This window comes from Polyodon spathula, chromosome 5 (assembly GCF_017654505.1).
Source record: "Polyodon spathula isolate WHYD16114869_AA chromosome 5, ASM1765450v1, whole genome shotgun sequence".
In the NCBI taxonomy this organism is placed as follows: domain Eukaryota; kingdom Metazoa; phylum Chordata; class Actinopteri; order Acipenseriformes; family Polyodontidae; genus Polyodon; species Polyodon spathula.
The window spans coordinates 12,658,567-12,681,386 of record NC_054538.1 but is presented as its reverse complement, the minus strand read 5'-3'; the positions used below and the strand labels follow the sequence as shown (position 1 = coordinate 12,681,386).

At 35.7% G+C, this 22,820-nt stretch overlaps 1 protein-coding gene across 4 annotated transcripts in view; it reads right to left on the bottom strand.

Moving 5' to 3' along the window:
* Positions 1-22,820, bottom strand: part of LOC121315571 (otoferlin-like) — a 97,615-nt gene that overhangs the window by 23,766 nt on the left and 51,029 nt on the right. Inside the window, exons 1-23 of one of the 4 annotated variants that reach the window (XM_041249777.1) lie at positions 20,102-20,119; positions 19,546-19,590; positions 18,953-19,018; positions 16,360-16,433; positions 14,794-14,908; positions 14,241-14,295; positions 13,280-13,411; positions 12,641-12,703; positions 12,459-12,543; positions 11,978-12,137; positions 11,400-11,586; positions 10,517-10,703; positions 9,008-9,231; positions 8,040-8,148; positions 7,347-7,533; positions 6,530-6,650; positions 6,277-6,377; positions 5,606-5,696; positions 5,057-5,173; positions 4,214-4,366; positions 3,823-4,012; positions 3,265-3,389; positions 2,960-3,094 (exon numbers count right to left, since the gene is read on the bottom strand). In XM_041249777.1, coding sequence (XP_041105711.1) covers positions 2,960-3,094; positions 3,265-3,389; positions 3,823-4,012; positions 4,214-4,366; positions 5,057-5,173; positions 5,606-5,696; positions 6,277-6,377; positions 6,530-6,650; positions 7,347-7,533; positions 8,040-8,148; positions 9,008-9,231; positions 10,517-10,703; positions 11,400-11,586; positions 11,978-12,137; positions 12,459-12,543; positions 12,641-12,703; positions 13,280-13,411; positions 14,241-14,295; positions 14,794-14,908; positions 16,360-16,408 — 2,586 coding nt within the window. In that variant the 5' untranslated portion in view covers positions 16,409-16,433; positions 18,953-19,018; positions 19,546-19,590; positions 20,102-20,119. Of the gene's footprint in view, positions 1-2,959; positions 3,095-3,264; positions 3,390-3,822; positions 4,013-4,213; positions 4,367-5,056; positions 5,174-5,605; positions 5,697-6,276; positions 6,378-6,529; positions 6,651-7,346; positions 7,534-8,039; positions 8,149-9,007; positions 9,232-10,516; positions 10,704-11,399; positions 11,587-11,977; positions 12,138-12,458; positions 12,544-12,640; positions 12,704-13,279; positions 13,412-14,240; positions 14,296-14,793; positions 14,909-16,359; positions 16,434-17,732; positions 17,911-18,952; positions 19,019-19,545; positions 19,591-20,101; positions 20,120-22,820 lie in introns of those variants that run through there. The other 3 variants (XM_041249778.1, XM_041249776.1, XM_041249775.1) reach the window with 3 other exon arrangements.

Here is a 22,820-nt window from a genome sequence, read left to right as displayed (position 1 = left end):
AACAAACAAAAGAGATTGCCAGTTCACAGTTCTAGCACTAAACACTAAACGCTAAACTCTACTACCACCTCTATTCTATTCATAAAACACCCGTAAACTTCAAATCGAAAAATCTTACCGGCTGTTTAGTTGATGCCACAAAATGTGTATAAAATTCATGGTCAAAAAAAGTAAAGCAGTTAGTGTAAGTCTAGACTTTCATAAAGACATTATGCACAGCACGCTTTTCTGCTGATGCAGACATAGTTAAAAAGGAGTTGATAATACTGAATCAAGAAAGCAATCCATTTACATTTTGCTGTAAAATCCAAAATAAAACTGGAAAGTAACTGATATACAGTAAATGCTATAAACGTGTGCCACCACCTTCAAAAAAAGGTAAATTAAAAACATTTAAAAAACAGAGGAAAAGGTAAATGTACACTCTAGAAGTCACGTGGACTGCTTCTGAAGGGCTCAGCAAGCAGCACACACAGCTGCTTTAGATTTCTTCAAACAATTAAAAACAAATGCATCAAAATAAAACATATAAAAATCAGACAAGCATGCGTTAAAAAAATATTAGTACAAATAAAACAAAACTATTAACAGCTACAATACATGTAAAAAAACACAAGGCATTAAACCACTTACTGCATGAGTTTTCTTGATATGTATTGCTTTGCTTACTTGTTTGTCTACAACAGTTTGATTGTTAATAACGTGCGCTATAGAGCTTATTGCTTTGGCATATCCCATTTATCAACTATATTGAAACCTAGCGGAACTTTGTTTAAATCTTTTAAGGTTGCCAAGGTATATCTATTGATTATCACTGTTCATGAGAATCTATTGCAATGGTACTCAACTTTGGCCCTTGAGAGCTAGTCCAGTCCAGAGTTTTACTCCAAGCAAGTTCTAATGTAGTTAATTGAAGCTGTTATGAGGGCCAGAGTTGCGTACCACTGCTCTATTGGTTCCCAGTTGAAGTTCTCAGAGGAAGGAGACATTTGCCCTGCTGTGGGTAAAATCAATACAACGAATGCTGATGTGTGATGACTCACCCTTTCAACTCCTCTTAATAGTGTTTTTCAAACATAATTCCTGTATTTACAGGACGCTGACTGGTGCTAATTGTGGTAGCAGCATTTTTTTAGCACCTGGCTGCAAGTCACATCAAATATTACTCCTTCTCAAATGTTTTGGTGAATGTAATTTCAGACAATGACATGGCTGCTCTCACAATGGAAAGGCATTTTTGGAATGGAAGAATAGTGAGATCAATCTCCTTTTCATTCTTTTTGGTTTTGGAATAAAATAGACACTTGCACAAATCTTCACCGTGTCACCATGGTTTCTGAAATACACAAAGCTCCACATGGGTACTGTTGTTTAGTCACTCTCGCAGTCAAGTGGTTATGCAAGGTAAAAACAGAGCTATGGTTGGTACCAGCTAACACATCACAAAAGCAACATCGGCAACAGGGATGCAACAGCAACATGATGAGACAATTTCATTTACCTTTACCTAGACGCAACTGCGTGTCAACAAGCAAATCAATACATTGCTTGTATACATCCTGTGTGTACACTTTCATTTTGTAACGATCACACAAAGTGGTCGATTTAAAACAGTGCTACATTTCGGACCGGGTTCCTAGTAAAGGGAATTAAATGATTGAAAGTTTATTTATTTTAGCCACACCGATTAGGTGTGATTATTACAGTATAACATGTCATTATGAAGGACTTTAATCCTGTAACGATAAGTAATATAACATGACTTTAGCTGTCCGTTTAACCTGCAAGCTTACCACTCTGCTAAGGTGATCAGAAAGTGTAAGACATTAACCGTCCAGTCTCCGATGACACTAGCTTTCAAATAATAACTTTTGTTAACAGGGTGTCCAGATATTGCAGATTGCATGAAAGCAGTGCCAGTTAGTTGTAATTTAGTGACTTGTCCACTTTCTAGATCCTGATTGCATCTAACAGGAGAAGCAATTGCCACAGAGATGAGTCAGAAACACTAAGGGAACCACTCATGCAGTGCTTGTGTTTGAAGTATGGGCACTAACAGGCACCCTTAGCAGGTGAGATTGGTTGATTTATCTATTTGTGCAGCATCTCTCTCTCTCTCTCTCTCTCTCTCTCTCTCTCTCTCTCTCTCTCTCTCTCTCTCTCTCTCTCTCTCTCTCTATATATATATATATATATATATATAAAACTGTAGTTTTGCTGTCAAATATGTTAAGTTATCTTATAATGTCATATAAATAAAACAAGCATGGGCTGTATAACAATAAAAAGTGGGTTTAGAAAGCAAACCAAATCATACAAATGAAATGTCTCATATGATATCTGTTGCATACCTTTTGTACTATAAGCAGCTGTCAGCACAACTAGACTACATCTAACTTAAAGAATAAACACTCTACTTAGCCCAATGCCAATGACATCCAGAATTAGTGTGAATTTAAATGAGAATAAATATACAGTCAGAAAATACATACATACATACAATCAAATCACTGCACTCTTTAATGTATATGGTTTTCATGGAAAGAAAATGAATACAACATAAATGTTTTACTTAGAATTACAATTTAATTAAATAATGAATATATGAGCCATTCTGCAGTAACTAAGTTTAGTTTCCTTGTAACAATCAGAACTTTCCACATAGAAAAGACTACTTTCTAGTGTTTAAAAGCATAATCCTTCATTAGCTTTCATTATCATTGTGGAGATGAAGGTTTTAAATCTGTCACTTTACTGCAGAATGGCTAATATTCAAACATTGGGTGTTTTAGTCCCTAACTTTATCCTAAGAAACATAAACACTTTGTTTTGAAATACATACTATAAATATTAAAGAAGCATCATTAAGAAGTTTGAGCTCTTCCTTGTAAATACTAAACAGTACTTTTGATTGTACTGGGTCAAGAATATCTGGATTATTTGCCTCTGAAATACTTACCACAGTGTCCTGGTCATAGATCTCAATGACAATGATTGGAGGGTCATCCCTTAATTCACAGGCCTCCCCAAATAGTTCTACATTATCAAACACCATGAGCTGGTCCCAAGTGGGACACAGAGTCTCGTTTAAGACCTGTTAAAATCAAAACAAAGTTAAACCAAAAAATGATTTGACATGGGGCATTGAACCTTAGTTAGTTTTGTTCTTAATGTTTGCTATTTGATTTAATACAGCAAGTCCTGTGTTGTTAGACTACCTCATTTTCACCAGCATTGTAAGTAAAGCTCATGTTCCTTACTTACCTCAGTGCACTGGCTGTGTGTGGAAAAGAAGACCCTTGCAAAGGGGTCCGACAGGCCACTGCTGTCTGCTGCAAAAAGGCTGCGGGCCTGGTACATATGCACTCTTAGCTGGAACTCCTGCTTCACTGTGGAGGCAAAGACAATGTGAACACAAAGTCTGGAATGTTAATATATACTGTACTACATAGAAAACCTTCCCTAAAGGAGGTTCAACAGTGTATTTACCTAAGCTCTTAACAATCAACAAGCATTGATTATATTTATAATGTAACTTTATCCCAAACATAAGAAATGCAGGGGGTGGAAACTTTTGAGATCAGATGTTGACAAATCTACACTACCCTCTAACACGTGTTGAGACACCCAAGGTACTGTAGTGCAGGCCCATGCCTTAATAGAGGTCGGACTGTATTGCACTTGAACTGTATTGTACTTGATTTCCAGGTGTATTGACACTTGTATTACTGAATAATGAACACATTACACATCTGACAATATCTTTACTATAAATAGCTGGTAGAAGCCTTTTGTCTGAGTTGCTGAGATGAACACACTTACTGATGTAGGTTAGGCTGATGGGTGGGAGGGACTGCAGACCGGGGCCTTTGAGTGCTTTGTTCTCCTCGAAGCCATTAGGAAGGCCGCTCAGGAAATCCTTTCGCTGCTTGTTGAGGCCGAGCCAAAGGTACATCTCCATTTTAGCCTGCACTGTCCAGCCCGCAGGACCTAAGCCTTTCTTACCAGGCAACTGTGAATGTTAGAATGAAAGAGAATATGCATATGAGCACACAGGAAACAGGACTGGTGCAGGGACATGCTATGAACAGTCTAATCTACAGGTGTAGACATCTGAAATCCCCATGAAACTCAGAAAGGCAGCATCATATAATGTTCTGTATTGATAAACTGATAAAGGCTGCAATATAATCTAGTCAGGTCAGTACAGCACCTTCAGAAAGACAGTCTTGACTTTTCCACACTCCTTTCCAGACTCTTCTTCCACAGTGGAGTACAAGATGTCTTTGGATGGGATCCGGGCATAGGCAATGCGCTTGTTGTTACTCATCATCCAGATGAAGATATCTGGGATGCTGTGTTGCGGCTGGAAGAATTAAGAAACAATGTTAACAAAACTCAGTTATAAAACATCTTTCTGATTAGCTACTTGGTGTTCTGAAAGGCTGCACTACTGGGGAACCCCATAATGAACTGTATTCTAGTACATAAACAGATGTGCAAAACAAGCAAAAGCTGAATATTAACAAGGTGACACACACATATATTTCCATGTCTTAGGAGCCTAAGAAAGAACAGTCTCACTGGTCTCACCCTTCTCTAACCCCTCTGTGGTGGAACTAGCTCCTGGAGAACTTCAAGATTGCTCTGTCTCTCAGCTTCCCGCCGCCTCCTCTAGATCTACCTGTTTAGACCGCACTTGTAGATCTATGCACCCAGTTCCTGGATTCTCATCTAATGCTCTATCCTTGTACTATTGTATGACTATGTCATTGTAGATATAACTTGCAGCATCTTAGTTCATATGGTATTTTAGTAGTTTTACTTGGATTTACTGTAAGCTACACTGTATTGAAATACTGAGCTTGCATTGTAATCCTTTACTGCCGTGTAACACCTGTACGTCGCCTTTCTGCCAAATAAATTAATTAAAAAAAAAAAAAAAAAAAAAAAATATATATATATATATATATATATATATATATATATATATATATATATATATATATATATATATATATATAATGTTTATTTAAAAAGTAGTGTTCTCAGTTACCTCGTCAGAGAGGAACCGCAGTTTCTGCAGTAAGTTCTGGACAAGTTTCAGCTTGTCCTTCACTGTGTTCTTTTTCACTTGAGAACGGGTGGTCTTGGCCTGTGCTGACATGTTCTCCTACAAAAGGGAGAATATAATGTAGACTGGTCAAAATTGATTTGAAAAATTCCTTACTCCCTTAGCATGTATGCAAGTGCATGTGATCGTGCAGAAAGCCCTTATTTTCTGGACCCTTGCATAAACGATTTATAATATATGCTAAAACAATTAGTTTGTGTAAATAATGTGAAGATGACCATGCAATGTGATGAATCTCAAAATGTTTTTTTTTTAACTAAATAAGCCACATGACCATAATATGTACTACATTTTGCTTGAGAAGTTAGTCTCTTAAATAGGCAAAATATGAAATCAGCATCTGAAATGGTTAATGAGTTATGAGCATTGAGAGAATCAACAGTGGGTGATTAGTAAGCTGGCTTTTAATGTTTTGCATGAAAACGGGATCTTTGGCCCTTCGTTCTCAAGATTTAAAAGACAAACTCATACCAGCTCTCTTATGCAGGACTTGATCCTCTCTTTGTCTAGCTTTGTCCTTCCAGTCTGGTTCTGGTCCTTGTTAGCAAGTGTCACAAAACGGCTAAAAGAGAAACACAGCAACAGGTTATAAATGTTCACAGGTTCACAGGTTTTTACATTTCCATAAACTATAACAGACATCAAAGTTACAAACTCTCACAAAGTATAAGTTCAATCTATATCAAAACCAGGACAATATTTATTGTCTGTTTACCAACTCATTCTAATTTCTGTACAAAAATTTATCTGGCTAGATGGTCAATTACAATGATAGGGAATTTCAAAAATAGATTTAAAAAAAAACCCCACTAGATTTAAAAAAGAACACTAAAAACTGCTGCCTAGATCCATTATATTCAAAGTAAATTGAACTTCTTTTGAAGTAAATGATGTGTACATGTCTACACATTATTGTTATGTAGTGAACTTCACAGAAACACACAGAATAAACAATGCTGGAACCAGCAGAGGACACAAAAATGTAGGAATTGGATTCAGTACTGAATTACAAAAATCTTTGCTTGAGAGTCTCAGTAATACTATTGTCCTAACGGTCAGTTTTTAAAACAGCCTAGTAGTAAGTGTGAAGGAAGTAGTCTGAGAAAGCCAGCTTTACTGTTGATAAAGTTGCCAATACTAACTTGCAGCCGCTTCCCAATTCCTCCAAAACACCACGCAGTCTACGTTCTGGAAAGGCTTTCTCAGTTTTTATAATCTCCTGGACATCATTCAGCCCTTCCTCCTGTAGCATTCAACGGAGGAATATTAATGAGTAAACATATATAGTATATTATGATTTTTATAACAGGTATACTTATAAAGGTTGACAGATACATTTGCCTTGTCGTTTTGTTCAATATACACACATGTTGGTTTTCTGAAGAGATTACTAACCAGTTTGTCTGCGATTTTGTCCATTATATTGGCATTATAGAGTCTTCTCCTTTGGTCCTGCCACCAGCTCTTAATGTAGATACAGGGCTTAGTTTCAAAATAAGGTAAATGGAAATAATTGCTGAAATTAAGAGACACCAGCATTAAAAAATATATAAACATTTTCTGCCTTAATTTAAAAAAAAAAAAAAAAAAAAAAAAGTTAGCTTGACTGGGCATCAACCAGAAACTGAAAATACAGTATAGTATTTACATTAGGTCACCCAAAAATGTCCAGACCGAAATACAAAAAATAATTGAAAAAAGCTCATCAGAAATACCTATAGAGACTCTATACCAGGGGTAGCCAATCCTGGTCCAGGAGAGACGCAGGGTCTTCTGGTTTTCATTCCATCCGAGTTCTTAATTACTTAATTGAACCAATTGTTCTCTTAATTGGTCAACACTAACATGTTTTCTAGATCTTTGGCCATTGATGATTTAAAGCAGGGCTTCTCAAACTCGGTCCTGGGGATCCCCTGTGGCTGCTGGTTTTCATTCCAACCAAAAACTCAATTACTTAACTAGACCCTTAATTGAACTGACAATTTGCTTAATTAGACCTTCCTACTTGTTTTCAGCTCACCCAGAAAACCTGAGGGATTGTGGCTCTCCAGGACCAGGATTGGCCACCCTTGCTCTATACACTTCGTATAGTTTCATAAAGTGTCTGATTTATTACAAAGAAAATGAAGAAATAATGTTTGGTTACGCGTATGTGCTAATCGACAGACCTGTCAGTGATGACAAATTTCAGTGTGTGTGCTAATTGACAGACCTGTCTGTAATAACAGGTTTCATTGGAGGAGTTGTGGAGACAGACACCAGGTCCCCATCATCTTCAGCCTCATCCTCACTGGAGTTCTGAAGGAGCTCAGACTCCTCCTCGTCACCGTCTCCCCCATCTTTCTTCTTCCTGTGAATGGTCGGCTTGTTCACACCATCGATCTGATTTCCATAGTTACCTGGATGATGGTACAGGGTAGAGGGTAGTATTTATTTTAGAACACGGCCATAAGGTTTTCATGATATTTGCTTATTTCAAACATCTAAGCTCATCCAGTTTAGAAGATGGAAACTGTTTTCCCAAAGATGTATTTTGTAGTAGTGGTCCCACTGCTGGGGTGTGAAAGGAAACCTTACAAAACTTTACACAACTTTTTAAGATTGTCATGGATCTTTGATATTCTATAGTTCAGCTAAGGCATCAGTTTAATACAAAAAGAAATGAACCTCAATGGGACAGCTTAGATGGAGGTGATGATCATATAATGTGATGAAATAAAAGTAGTTGAAGCAGAAGTGTGCTATAGATCAAGACCTGGGTTAATGGGGACTGCCACTAGGGTAGATGAAATGGTTCTAACACACTGTACATTGGAAAACATAAAACATACTGTACTGGATTGCTGTAGAAATCTAGAAATGCTGCAGAAACATGTAACTGTTTTTTTTTTTTTTTTTAATGTACCTATTGTAACTTCAAAACTGATTGGTTTATCTCCAATTTTTCTGTCAACCATGGTCGCTTCCAGGAAGGCTCCAAAGAGGAAGAACTCTTCAATTTTTCCAGCGGAATACTGAAAACATCAACAGAAATGTTAACAATGACTGTATTGGAGAATAAGCAAGTACTGTAACATATAAGCAAGCACTGCAAGTATAAAAATAGACCCTAAAATATTCAACAGTAAATAGTGGGGGCAGTGAAAATGATTCTGAAGTATATTCACCTTATTACACCTTTTATTTAATATCTTTTTTTATATTTAAAACTTATTATAATGTATTCTATCATTTACTGTAACTGCAGTATGGTTGAGGTTTTCATATATTTTGAGTTTTGGGGAGCTAGTTTAATAAGAATACTGTTTCCAAGTTTCCATGGCAATAAAATGAACACAAAACGTGAGTCAACAAATCAAGCAGTTGCTTCACATGCACATAATAACAAAATATTGTTATTTATGATAAATGACAGTAGTCCAAAACATGTAGCCTATATTGCACACTGATTGTTTTATATAATTACTGGTATTTCCATTCCTGGGTGCTACCTTTTGGATCAGTCTCCCAAATATCCTAATATTATTCACTACTGATGCAAGTAGAGGTGCAACACCATAATAATAGATTCTATTAATTCTAAAATTTCCATTCCTTACAAAGTTAAAAACATAGGAACATTTTGTCCAAATGGCCATCATCAAGCTGTCCACAGTGGCCATATAAACACCTTGTGTACACAGGTCAAAGAACTAAGCAGCACTGTGCTTGCTCCTAGAATGCATCAATTCATCCAGACTGACACTTGCTCATGCAGTGTTTTCACAAAATGATGAATTAGCTGTAATAAAGCTAACTATCTGCTGTTTCCCTAAGGCTTTAACCATTTACTGAGATGATAATGCTTAAACTGTGCACAAGTGTCAAACCCACCTCGGAGATGCTCTGGATCTGCTCCACCTGGACCTCAGTGGTGTTCATGACCTCAGTGGAGGCGGTGTCTAGGATCTCCACCACGATGCTGATGAGCAGACGGGCCCTGAAGGAGACGCCTTCCCCCAGGCCATCGTTCAGGTCCTGGTGCTCGTCCATCAGAGAGTAGTTGCGGGTAGAACCGTACATGTTCACCCAGGCTGGACCCAGTGTGGGAAGAAAACCTGCAACCGAAAAGACCAGATCAATTCAACTGCCTCTATACAGTATATTAGGAATGGGCACCAATATCGATATTCTGATATGATTTCGATATTGTTCGATATTAATAATAATTTCCATATCGCAATATTGTGGGATTAAAAAAAACAAAAAATCACATCCGCTCGCAGAGACATACCTTTTATTGTTAATACTGCTAAAAAAACAAACTATATTTTTTACTTGTTTGTTTAATTTCTGAGTGAAAAAGGATGAGTTGTACTTCAGGCACAACTAGAATATCATTGAAATATCAACGAGAAGAAGGAAACTGCAGTGATCACTGCTGTGTCCCTTATACTCAGCTCCAGCACGGTACAATTCAACAGTAACTTTTCATTCATTTCCCATGCATGAAGAGTTGAGAAAAAATTGGCAAAAAAATATAATTCCCAGTAATAAAGCACACTAAAGTACATGTAACAGTATATGCTAACTGAAACTGTTTAATAGAGCAGTGCTGAAACTAATTACATGTTTTTAAATAAATAAATCGATTTAAAACGTATTAACTCCCCTTCATAGTTTCACAGGCAGCTCTGTTATTTGCATGCTGCATAAGCACCATTGGCCATCCGTTTTGCATTATTTTGAGATCTGTGCATGCATCAGCGGTTTATTACTTACGCTATTATTAATGTATAAAATGTGAACTTTCAGTATTATAAATGTAATGTACTTTTAAAACATCAAAACATGACATCATAGAGCAGCAGAACAGCTGAAGATTCAATTCAAGTCTGTGCGTGAAGTATAGAAATATTTCGGCTTTGAGGTGGCTGATGATGGAATAGTAAAACAATATAACAAGACCTTGTTTTTCTCCATGGATATTGTGAAGGAAAAGCACCACTAAGTTAAAGTAAGTTATTGATTGTAAATGTCAGTTAATGTCTATATATGTTTGATATTGCAATTGTGTTACATTTCTATGTTTTGGAAGACGGCAATATTATCGATATCGAAATCCGTGCACTATATCGGTATACAATTTTCATGTTGTTTGCTTACCCTACAGTGTGTGTGTGTGTGTGTGTGTGTGTGTGTGTGTGTGTGTGTGTGTGTGTGTATACACACACACACACACACACACACACACACACACACACACACTGTAGGGTAAGCAAACAACATGAAAATTGTATATCGACATAGTGCACGTATTTCGATATGGATATTATTGATAACGTTTTACAAACACACAGATGGAATTCAATTACTTTATAGTATAATTATAAACCAATGTACCTTTGTCTCCATCATTGGAAATCTTCCTCAGGTCAATAAAATGCGTTCCTATGGCTACATCGTTTACTTTGTCCGAATCTCGTATTTGAATTTTCATTCTCTTACAGAGAGGTGGAAACATTTCTGTGAATAAGATTTGTTCATTCCATACTGGCTCATAACTGCTCTTCTGCACTGACGTCTTTCCCTGTGAAAAAAAAACAAACAAAACAGTTATAATAAATAAGCTACTCATGAGAAAATAAGGAGACAAATATTCTTTTAAATATCCTTTCTCACAACTCTGAACAAAATCCAATTCATTGAAATAACTTGAACCTGGTGCTCAGTGCATGTTTGTGCTCAATAAACTATTGAAAACAAAAATGTGCCTTCTGCCAGTTCTGTTGTCAATTCAATGCTTGTCTTCTTTCTTTTCCTTAAGGATATTATCTTCAAGTATTGCTCATCCTTGTTAGACAGCTTTTTGGGTCTTCCAGTCCTGGGTTTGTCAATTAGTGATGATGTTTCTCTGTACTTGTTGATTATGCTTCGGATACCACATTTTGTGAACTCAATGTTTTGCAAATCAAGGTTGTAGAAATAGTAAAAAACATTAGTGGAGGCTTTGAGAAAATTGATGATGCTCATAATGCTTCAGAGTAGAACAATGTAACATGTCTAAATCTTTTGCACAGCAGTGTGTATATATATATATATATATATATATATATATATATATATATATATATATATATATATATATATATATATATATATCTATATATTATATCTATATATATATATATATATATATATATATATATATATATATATATATATATGTTATGTTTCAGTACTGTATTTCAGTTAATTAAGTGGTTACAAGTGCAGAGAGAAATACCTTTTGTCCTGCAAATAGAACTTGCACGTATGGGTCCACAAGGTCTTTGTTTTCTCCTATGAAAGCTTTCTTCATATTAGCCATAATACTGGTGTTCATCTTTGGAAGCCCCTCAGCTCGGTAGATCTTGATGTAATAGCGGGCCCATTGCCTCTCTGAGGGGACCCCCTCTGGCAGTAGCAGGTTCCTTGGGAAAAATTTTGACAGAAAGTTGTGATTAACGCCACAGTTTAAACACTTCTATAATAAGCGACACAGACTGAAGTATCTGGTTAAAGAGATGTGACAGTTATTACAAACTGCTGTCCATGCTTTACATTAATCAGGCATTATCCAACACACACACACACACACACACACACACACACACACACACACACACACACACACACACACACACACACACACACACACATAATAGTTGCTGTAAAGTACAGTTCGATGCAATGCACTGCAATAGAACAGTTTAGTTTATGTTAAAATAAAAGCATCCGATTTGATGTTTCTTAAAAGTGGCTTTAAGGGGTTTACAGGATTCCTTTTTTTGAGATTCCATGAGTAATTTATTTTGTTCGTACCCTTCTATATCATCCTCATCGGTCGCGTTTGCCTTGTGCGGGCTTTTAATGTTGTCTCCTTTTGCAACCACAGCAATGTCACACTTTAAGTAACCTTTCACCCCTGCAGTGATGTCATCAGGGTCAGAGAGGATTGCCCACTTATGGTAGAACTGGTGTTCTGTAAATGATACAGAAAACAATACATCACAGTGAAGACTGGTGCATTGTGGGTATTCCATTACACAGCTGAAGTATGTAAATATGAGCTAATGTCTATATGTTCATGTCTTGCCCCGCTAGGTGCTTGCAGTAGTTTTCAGTCCTGCACTGTGTGTATTGAATTATCCAGAAAATCTGCTAAACTGGCTGCTTACCCTCCTTTAGATTGGTTACTTGACACTGTATGTACAGTATGTTAATTTCCACACTGACTAACATCAGGTTCAGAATGGCTTGGTTAACAGAACCAGCTAATCAATAGAATGAGAGCCCTTCATACCAGGCTGTGAGTAGACAGTGCCTATGTCAAGCTTGAATGTACCAACCAAGGTACCGCTGCGCAGGAGGTTTTTGGAATGTATGACCTAAAAGAAAGAAAAAAGTGTCAGATTGTTTTTTCTTTTGCAGTAATATAAAGAACTGCTTCACTGCTGAAAACGTGAGGTGACACTACATACTTACTGAGAGCTTTAGAATTCTGTCAAACATGACATCAGGAGACACGTGGAACTCAAAAACAAAGTACTGCAAATAAAGAAAAAATACACTGATTTTAAATCCTGTAGTCCTCTAGAAGGGTACGAGATCAACTGACTGATTTAAATTGGTTGTAATTAATAACATGAGTGTTTGTTTAGTTAATTCAGGCTTACAATCTTGACAAGCTTGGAGTGTGCAGCCCACTAAATAATTACAATTAGCCATTTAAAAGCAGGGGTCAGTTTGACAGGATATTTCATTGATCTGTGACACCTATGTGATCCTACAGCAGGTCCTTACAGCTAAGAAAAATTAGACATGTCTGGATTTGGAACAGTCCAGTAAGGGAAACAGTCTAAAAGTAACTTCTGACAGTCACAATTGCCTTCTCCTGTCATAATGATGTTACCTTTAAAAGGGGCCAAATTGAACAGTAGAATTAATTTGCTATAGCTTCCAGGCACATTTATACAATCTGTATTTGTAGCTTGGAACTACTTTCCTCTCAAACTCATTAATCAGTGTCAGCATGCAGCAATGCTGACAGCTAGATACTGTGCATGCAGTACTATAACGTTTTTCTTCATTGAGTAAAAAGTGTGACTGTAACTGGTGTCATACCTCATTGTAGTAAGGGCTATTTGTAGATTCCTTCATTGATGTGTATTTCTTGTCGTCTCCAATCTCAACACAAACGACTGGATCCATATTCAAACCCACCAGCTGACGTGCCTCAATAATGGTAATGCTAACCTAGAATGAAGTTACCATATGTAAAAACATACTTTATACAGATACACTTTATTATGAAAACTGTCCATTAAAAATGTCCATATATCAACTAGATACCTTCCTCCAATCACCATTCTGAAAGACTAGTCTTAAAACTAGAACGACCACTGTTAAATATGCAGTAAAACGGAAATTCTACCATTTAGAAATACAGTCGTATAATTAACTTAATAAATTCAATAACAAACATTTCAACAAGAAGTCTTTCTCAATGTCTTCTAGTTGAAACATTTCTTATTTAATTTATTAAGTTTATTTCAGCATTTCTAAATGTAGCCCTATTGAGTATTTAATAGTTATGAACATACTATATTATTTATACTAAAACTATTTTATTTTCAGATATTACAAAAAAAAAAAAACCCCACTAAGTAAACAAATATAAAATGAGATAGTTCTTTGTGTATTCAAACAGGAAAATAAGTTAGCAGATTTCTCTGGATGATGCTAAATTGTAGAATAATAGAAAGAGGCCGATGCTATGGGTTAATTGGATTCCTCAGAGGAACGTCAAAGGCGTGCAATCCTTGAAGCAAACTATGATGAATAATGCCATTCTAAAGTATGGGGGAGGAATCCTCATAACGGAGATAGAATTTTAACAGACTATTGCCAATGATTTTCCAAAATAGGTCAACTTTTTAAAGCTATTTCACTATTTCATTTAGGTAAAGGTTTATTGTGTACTGTCTGGTTTCATTCACTCAAAGCACCACTGGTCATGCAATTCAAAGAGTAGCGTTACTCAGCCTCTGTCAAACAAGCTGTATATTATTGTAATGTTACTTACTTGGTAATCCATTTGTCTCCCAGCACTGGGCTCCATTTTAATATCAGGTTTGGATCTTAAAGTTCAAGAAAACATTGGAATGTATTTCAAAGTGTCTGTTTCAATGTGAACTGTTTTCAGTTAATATGTGTAATAAAAAAAGTTGTTTGATCAACAAATTGCAGACACTTGAAGTATTACAAGAAGAAACTAATTAAACATTTTAAATAAAATATTACAATTGAGTGCTTTCCAGATATGGATGTATAACAGCCCCCTGAACATATCAGTAAACCTACTTTTGCTAGATAGTTATCCCCAATAAAAATCAATGACAGTACTTTGAATAAGCAGCCACCCATATTAAACAGCCACCAGTATTCTGAACCTTTTGTGGTAAAATGAATGGAAGAACTGTGACCTAATCTAAAACTTTCAGTTCAGACACAAGCCAGGATTGCATTATTAATCAAAGTTATTATACTTATCCAGCATTGCGGCAGCTTGTTTTTCACGTTTATTTGATTTTATATGAAAGTGTAAACACAGTGCTACTAGCTGTTATAGTGTTTACCTCTTATTGGAGACATTGGTGGTGACTGCAGTGACGGAGGCCAGTGAGATGTTATCCGGGTCGAAACGCCTGCCCTTCCTGTCCAGGTCCTCTGTTTCCAAAATAGCGGCCTCATCTGCAAATCATAAAAAAAAAAAGCCTTAGTTCACAATAAAGTTTATTCTTGGTCTTATTTCTTGATCTTGTTTCTCAGTAAAGGTGATCAGGCTCCTTGAAGGCTTCTACTGTAGTTGAGGGTCTGAAGAAAGGTTTTTTTTTTTCATTTTTTTTTTCAAACACATATACAATTACATTTACAAGGAAACAGGATTGGGATTTTAAAAGCATGGTTGGAAGCATCTCTTTAACTTGAAAAAATGGTTACGCTGAACAGAAACAGAGGTTACACACTATGATAGTAGAGCTATTACTCCGGAAAGAAATCACCTGACCCTGTCCTTTAACATCGAATTTCTAACGTGCCACAGCAGTGAGTGCCATTTTATGGTAATTAAGGGACTATGCTAATATTTCAGATGTCACGCATCCTAAGAACAGTACCATTAATTAAACATGCATTGGATTAAAAAGGGTTACAATAATTTTGTAAGACTTTAGAATGATATTACAGAAACGTTCACATTTTACTTACCTAATGATGGCCATCCAGGTTTACAGCAGAAGTAACTAAAGGGTTATACTTGTTATCTCTGCTTATTTGATTGTTAAATGTAATTATTTTTTAAATGTTTGGATTAATATTCAATCATAGCACAAAACATATTTAATATGATTTAATGTAATCTGAACTTCATCAAAGGTAAAAAAAGTGTCTGGTAAATGATATACGATTCTTAACTCCAAATCTATTCACTTACAAAGAACAGTTGCAACTACTATAATTCTTTTTAAGATAAGTATTGTGTATTAATATACTGTAGTGTGCACGGGGGAAGGCAGCAGCAAGGCTGGTAGGTGACGTAATCACACACACAAAGACATAAGCCTGATATACGCTCCTTGCAATTATTGGTATTTCTATATATACCTTACATGAGATTAAGAACAAAGTGCTGGGAAATGATATTGTATTAATATCGACTGTGTTCGTCACACAGTTCCACAGCGCAATGATTGACATGTTGTTCCTCCCATCAGTGATATGGAACCCCCTTTCGTCTGTGCCTACCCATTCCGGTTTGAAGTTAATGTTACAGCATTTTCCTTAATGTTGCAGTGTTTTCCTTAATGTTGTTGTGTTTTCCTTAAAGTTGCAGGGTTTTTCTTAATGTTGCAGCAGTTTCCTTAATGTTGTGTTTTCCTTAATGTCATTGTGTTTTTCTTTCTGTGTTTGTGCTTTTTTTTTTTGTGTTCGTATTTTGTACTCCAAGGCCACCGTACGTTCCACACTTGGAACACGCATTTCCAAAATCAAAAGAAGTATAGAGCAATGACAGTATGGTGACATCAGCGGTAGAAAAAGAACATTCCGTTCTGGGTGCCAAGCGTTGTCGCCATTGTAAGATCTATGATAATTTGTTAATGTTAACTTAATCTATACAGCAATAAACACTTTGCTACAATTACCTTTGTTTTTGTGGCCTTCTTTTGGTAAACGTGTCTTTCCCAGCTTCATGGCTGAAAACACTCCCTTACCTGCTCTGTTAAAGAAAAAAACAAGATTGAATTAGTATTTGTGAGAATAAAACTGATATTTTTCCTGGCATTCCATGATGATGGACTATCCTTTGGGTCTGAAACGTGTTCTACTGATTCCAAACATGTATCAGTGTTTAATAATAACCTGGGGGGTGGGGGGTGGGGGAGCAATAACATTTGTTAATGTATTTTAATGAAACTATGAAAAACATTCCTACCACTTCCAGAATGGGAATTACGATGTAGACACTAAGTCATCGTGTGTGGTCAAATATTCTTGCATTGGACTTACATAAATTATCATCGCTGTAGCTTGAGCGCCAATATTTATTTTACTTGTTTTTTTAACACAAATTGTGATTGTAATACAAGTTTATGTTGTACCTTTTCGAGCCCATATCACTTAAATACAGAAACAAACAGAGCAAGCAATTATTCTAAGATGTTATAAAATGAACACCCACTCCCCTCCTTGGCAACTCTGACTGCCCAGTTATTTACACTCTAAGTAATATATCTGAAAACCAACACACACAGACAGAATACATATTTTAATAATTTAGGCCATTGGTATAATTAAATTAAATCTAAAATAATATGTTCAGATTATATCTATATACAGAAGAATAGTACTCAAAATGTTGTGTCATTTGCATTATACAGACCCCTGTTCAATAAACTAAAGACATTCAAAATGATTTTAAAGCTGTATAAATAATAACAGTGCAATAAGTTTCTATACATTTTTTTTTTCAAAATACAAGCATTATAAGTAGCAATTACCATTAAAACAGCAACGTATTAAACTATACAGTATATTGAAAACATCAACCTTTTCCCCATCCAATCATCCAACAGTTATTTTAAAAACTAAAATGCAGGTTCTATGACCTAAGATGGTTTCACATTGTCAAATTTGAATTACTTCACGTTCGTCTGCCGGTAATACAGACAAACACATACCCAGGAGTTATAATGACAACATTCCCTTCTACACATATTAGAAAATGGAGCAAAGCAAAAAATGAATCTTTAGTATGGTAGCTGTAATAAATCGGAAATAACCACAGTACATGTAGTAAAGCAACCTATCAGCTTTAGATTAAAAGAAAATAAGCACACCACTTTGAATCTATATTATTATGTTAAACTTTAATTAACAACTTTACTGTTAGCAGTTTAGTGCATTTAATTCCATCTGGTAAATCCATTGATACAAATAGACTAATTAGTGTGGATATGAAAAAAGAACCCGTACTCTGGCATACAGCAAAGCACTAGGTACCTTATTTGTTACATACCAGACAAGAAAATGGTCACGTTTTCTGGATCCAGTATTTTTTTCCAACCAGGCCCAAGAAGAGATCATGTAAAAATGCAAGAATTTACCCAGCAGGCCACCTACATTCCCATTTTTGTGGTAATATCATACAAACAGAAAGTCCACAAAAGTAAAGTTGCAAAAAAGAGCTGGTTTGGTCTGAGACTGGAACTGGGTGGAGGTGTGATCTAATACACCAATGAATATTGCATGAAGCAACACGAACCTGAGACACTGGTAACCATGGCTAGATCCCAGTGTCACCTTCCTTCTTTGAAATGACACAATGGTCAGAACCTGCTTAATTAATTTACGCAACATAATTTGGTTTTAAACTAAACATTTCCCTTCAATATAAAACATATGCATGCCTGTTTATATATAAAAGCCAATAAAAGAGTACTAACAAACCAAGTGGCTAAAACTTTGAAATACCGAGTTTCTATGGATGGTTCTTTTTGTGTTATCAAATTACAATGCACACATAAAATATGAACAACTTCAAGTGACAGTTTTTACACCCTTCCATAATGTCCTTCTTTATACAGTACAATGCTTGGAGAACATTCAGATCCTTTTAGATCATTTACTCCTTATAACATGTTTTATGTTATTATAAAATAGGACTAAAGAAAAATTAAACACAAAAGGCTTGATCACTTCGCAGTCTGCAGGCAAACTGATAGACATACTGGTCAGTCTGGGTTACTACAGGTGTAAAATCTTAGTGGGACAGCCAGCTAAAATGGTTGACACATAAAAATAATTATTCACAAATTCTAGGTAACATGAAGGAGATCTGTTTTAAACATCAAAAATTATAACTGGGATTGAGCCCAAATCCGAATTCACATTCAGTTTCATTACAAACCACTGTTTTATAGTACCAAGTTAATATAAATAATGATGAACTGGGAATGTACTGTTTGGTGTCAATTCTAACTGGTAATGTCTAAAATAAGCATAATTACTGTTGTAAAAATGAAGATGAGAGATATTTAAGACATTCAGTGGTTTCCAGTAAAACATTAATGAAAGCATGACAATAATACAATGCTTTTGTCACTGTTTCATTTATTTCATGGACTGTAAGGAAAGAGTGAAAGACAACATATCAGTCACTATCAGGAAATGAGGCAAAAGGTTCCTGTGTTTCCAGACGAGATCCTACATACACCCTTCATTGCAAATGATACCTACTTCTCTTTACTGTCTTTGCCTCCTTTGCTGTCCTTAGCTTCCTTTCCAGCTTTGTCCTTGCCTTTGCTGAGCAGAAGGGACACATGCAAGTGGCAAACCATTAAAATCAAACATATCTTTTAATTTATTTTATTTTTAAGTTCACAAAAACAGTTCTACAACATAGAGCTTTATCAAAATGGTGGTGTGTACCAGCAGAAAAAAGTGAAGCTATCAAGGTTTGAAATACAAATTTGTGACCCAGCATTCCACCAGTTCCAGTAGTGTATGCAAATAAAAGCCTGACTAGCAGCTATACATCTGTTACATGGGGAATAAAGTATCAAACACTGCTGATTCCTTATGAAACCATATGTGACTCTGAAAAGCTTTGGTAAGTCAAAAACCAGCCTGACAGAAAGCGAATCAGATTCAGATGCTGTGGACTTGGTATTTGTACTTTACACACCAAATTACTTATCCATAGGAGTGGCAATTATACTATTCATACTCTACAATGACTATTCACAGTCAATTAGCATTCATTCACAGCAACACAACACACTTTCAAGAACTATTATTTTGACTTTTCTCATATTGAGTCTGCATAGTACCTGATGGCTATAATGCTATGTCTTTTCTCCTTCTGATCCTTAGTTCTGAAATCACAAAATCGGTACAGTCAATTATTAATGGAAGAGAAGACATGTTTATACAGCAAAAATGCTCACACGAAAGCTCACACAGGTTAATAGGGCACTGATAACCCTCACTGAAAGAGTCTATAGGCACAAACACACAATATAGCTAGCTGGGAAAAATCACTCAGTAATTTAGGAAACAGTTAGATTACTGATTGAAACTGCAAAACAGTGCTTGCAGATTTCTCTTTAAGAACACATTATACAGTAAAACTGAAGCAGAAATGCATTCAAACATCAAACTCACCAACTACTTAAAACGACTAGGACAATATCAAACCAGGATAAAGGAAGCACCTTAAATCAACCAGACTACATTTAAATCAAATGATGCAAAGAAATTTGTGAATTCACATCTTCATTAAGATTATTTAAAACTATTTGTAAGTATTTAGAGAATGATTACAGGTGCTTCAATACCCCCACCTATTTACTATGCAACCCAAAAGTTACTGAGGTTCTAACATACAAGGGTTCCTCAGCCTCGCTGCAGAAAAAGAACATTAGACATTAGCTGGCACAATTTTCAATAGCCCAACATCAAGTATAGACTGATACAATATAAACAAGCTTGTGTGATGGAAGGAATGACTGTTATCTTCAATATAGGGATTATATATAAGGTGACCATATGGCTCTGTGTTCAGCGGGACAGTTTGGGATAGTTCAGGCTTTTCAACTCGCAACCCAATGCATTCTGGTATGTTTTACCTGTCTCAGGTACCATTCTTACTGAACTACACTTATCAGAATGCATTGAGTTGTGAGTTGAAAAGCCTGAACTATCCCAAACTGTCCTGCTGAACACAGAGCCATATGCTCACCTTATTTATATACAGCAACCTCATCTGTATCATCACAGATGCACATACAGTAAAAAGTCTGGATGAAAAGTGCAAAATAATATATATAATAAAAAAGGAAGTATACTATATATATATATATATATATATATATATATATATATATATATATATATATATATATTATGAAACACTGTTCACACATACAACACTGCACACAGAAAGTCTGCTGTACCTTGCAATTGCCTGGTATCCATCATTAAGTTTGTTCTTAATTTCAGAAAGCTTGCTGAATGGAAAATAAAAGAGAGTATTTAACATTTTCTTTTAAACAAAGCTACCTATATATTTTCATACACACTGAAAATATATATTTGACTCAGATCAAGCACAGTATTTTTATAAAGTAAGTGGTTATACATTTACATGGGGTTTCTGCACAGCAAGCTTAAACACAAAATCACCATTAAATAAAGGAGGGTCTCCTTTAAGTACAACTGTGACCTCGATAATATATATATATATATATATATATATATATATATATATATATATATATATATATATATATATATATATATATATATATGCCTCCAACCCCCGAGAAGTCTGTATATTCAACGTATACGGACACCCTGAAGGGCCTTATTGCATTTATAATCCAGGTCAAACAGTGGATTTGAAGAAAAATCATGTTTTTCTTTTTTTATTATTAAATATCCTTACGCCAATAAAGTAGTCCCATGCATAACTTTGAACAGCACACTAAGTTAAACTGAGTAAATTAATTTAATTAAAACATGTAAAAGAAAGTACATCTGTATTTTTGATATTGTGCACATTGCCATTGAAAAAATACACCAGGGGGCGGCGCTGAGACGGCACTGAGTTTTTTTTCCTTTTCCTGTCAATCAGGGCAGACACACTGTTTGAGCAGAACAGAGGTGAGGAATAAAAAAAAATTCAATGACGCATTGGATTTCAATCATTTGTTCAAGGTCTGTGTCACAGAGAGGTGGATAATGTGCAGAGCCGCTAAAAATACATTATTTGAAATTTTAAGTCGGGGTGAGTATAAAGACAGCGATTTTTTTTTTCTGTTTTGCTATCTTCCAGTTAATTGAAGTTCATTCAACTCAGCATGTCTACTTACTACTCTTGGGATTTTTTGCCAGTAATTGGTCACTCAGTTTCATAGTTACAGCTGTACATCTGTAACTGTAAGTGAGTAATCAAGATGGCTACCGATACTTTCAATTCTGTGAGGCTTCTGTGAGTGATTTTGAATATGTGACAAGGCTCCAACTGTCCATATCCATCTAATATGGACAGCTGGAACCTTGCTCGACCAATCACATTGTTTGTTTCATATGAGAGAGAGAGAGAGAGAGAGAGAGAGAGAGAGTTGGGAAAGGTATACAGAACAGAAATCAACTGTGGAAAACCCATTGACAGGAACAGACACCAACATTTGGACAGGGTAGCAAAAACTCTAATTATCTTATCACCAGTCAGTTTAAATGCCCAACTGGGGATAACAAACCTTGCATATAATTGCACCACAACTCAAAACAAAATGCAACTGCAAAAGCAGTCAAGATCTTAAAATATACCAAGATAAGCTACACTGTAGTTAGCTAGTGTGAGACACATCTAATCAACAGCAAGGCTTTTGAGATGTCGAACTTTTTTCCCCCGTTAAATTCAACTCTTACTCACGCATTGTGACTAATACGACAAACCAAGATTCTTTAAGAGTAATTGAGAAGAGAAGGTCACATTAAAATTAAAAAAAGGCAAAGTCTCAATAATTCATAGGGACCAGACTGCATTCTGCAAGGGGTGGCCATGACAGGAGTTAAAGTTTCATTGTAATTGGCTATCATATGGTATCACCTGGGAACCAATGATCCAATATTGTCATCCTACAATCATAGCCGAGTCATTCACTTTTCACAATGGAGACAGTGATCCTATTTTTCCACATTATTTGTGGTTTGAGGCGCCTGCTGTGGAAACCATGACTTATAAATGCAGTCGGACGCTGTATGAGACCACTATGACTTAGGGCGTTTTGCTATACAGTTTATTATTCTCTAAATAATTTTGCTGCCCACTAAAGTGATAAACAAAAACATGCATATATAAGATGACCTTTTTTCTATACTGTACAGTTCCAGTAGGTTCTCCTATTTTTATTGTTTGGAAGCCTTCCAGCTTGCTGACATAGTTTGTTCTGATCCGTAGAGTTTTAATTTTATTATGTGATTTGGCTATTGCATCCTACTTTCTTCTGAATCATGCACCAGCATCTCATCATTATAAAACTATATGAAGAATAATATTAAACCAGTATACTATACTATTTTTCCTAAAAACATTTAA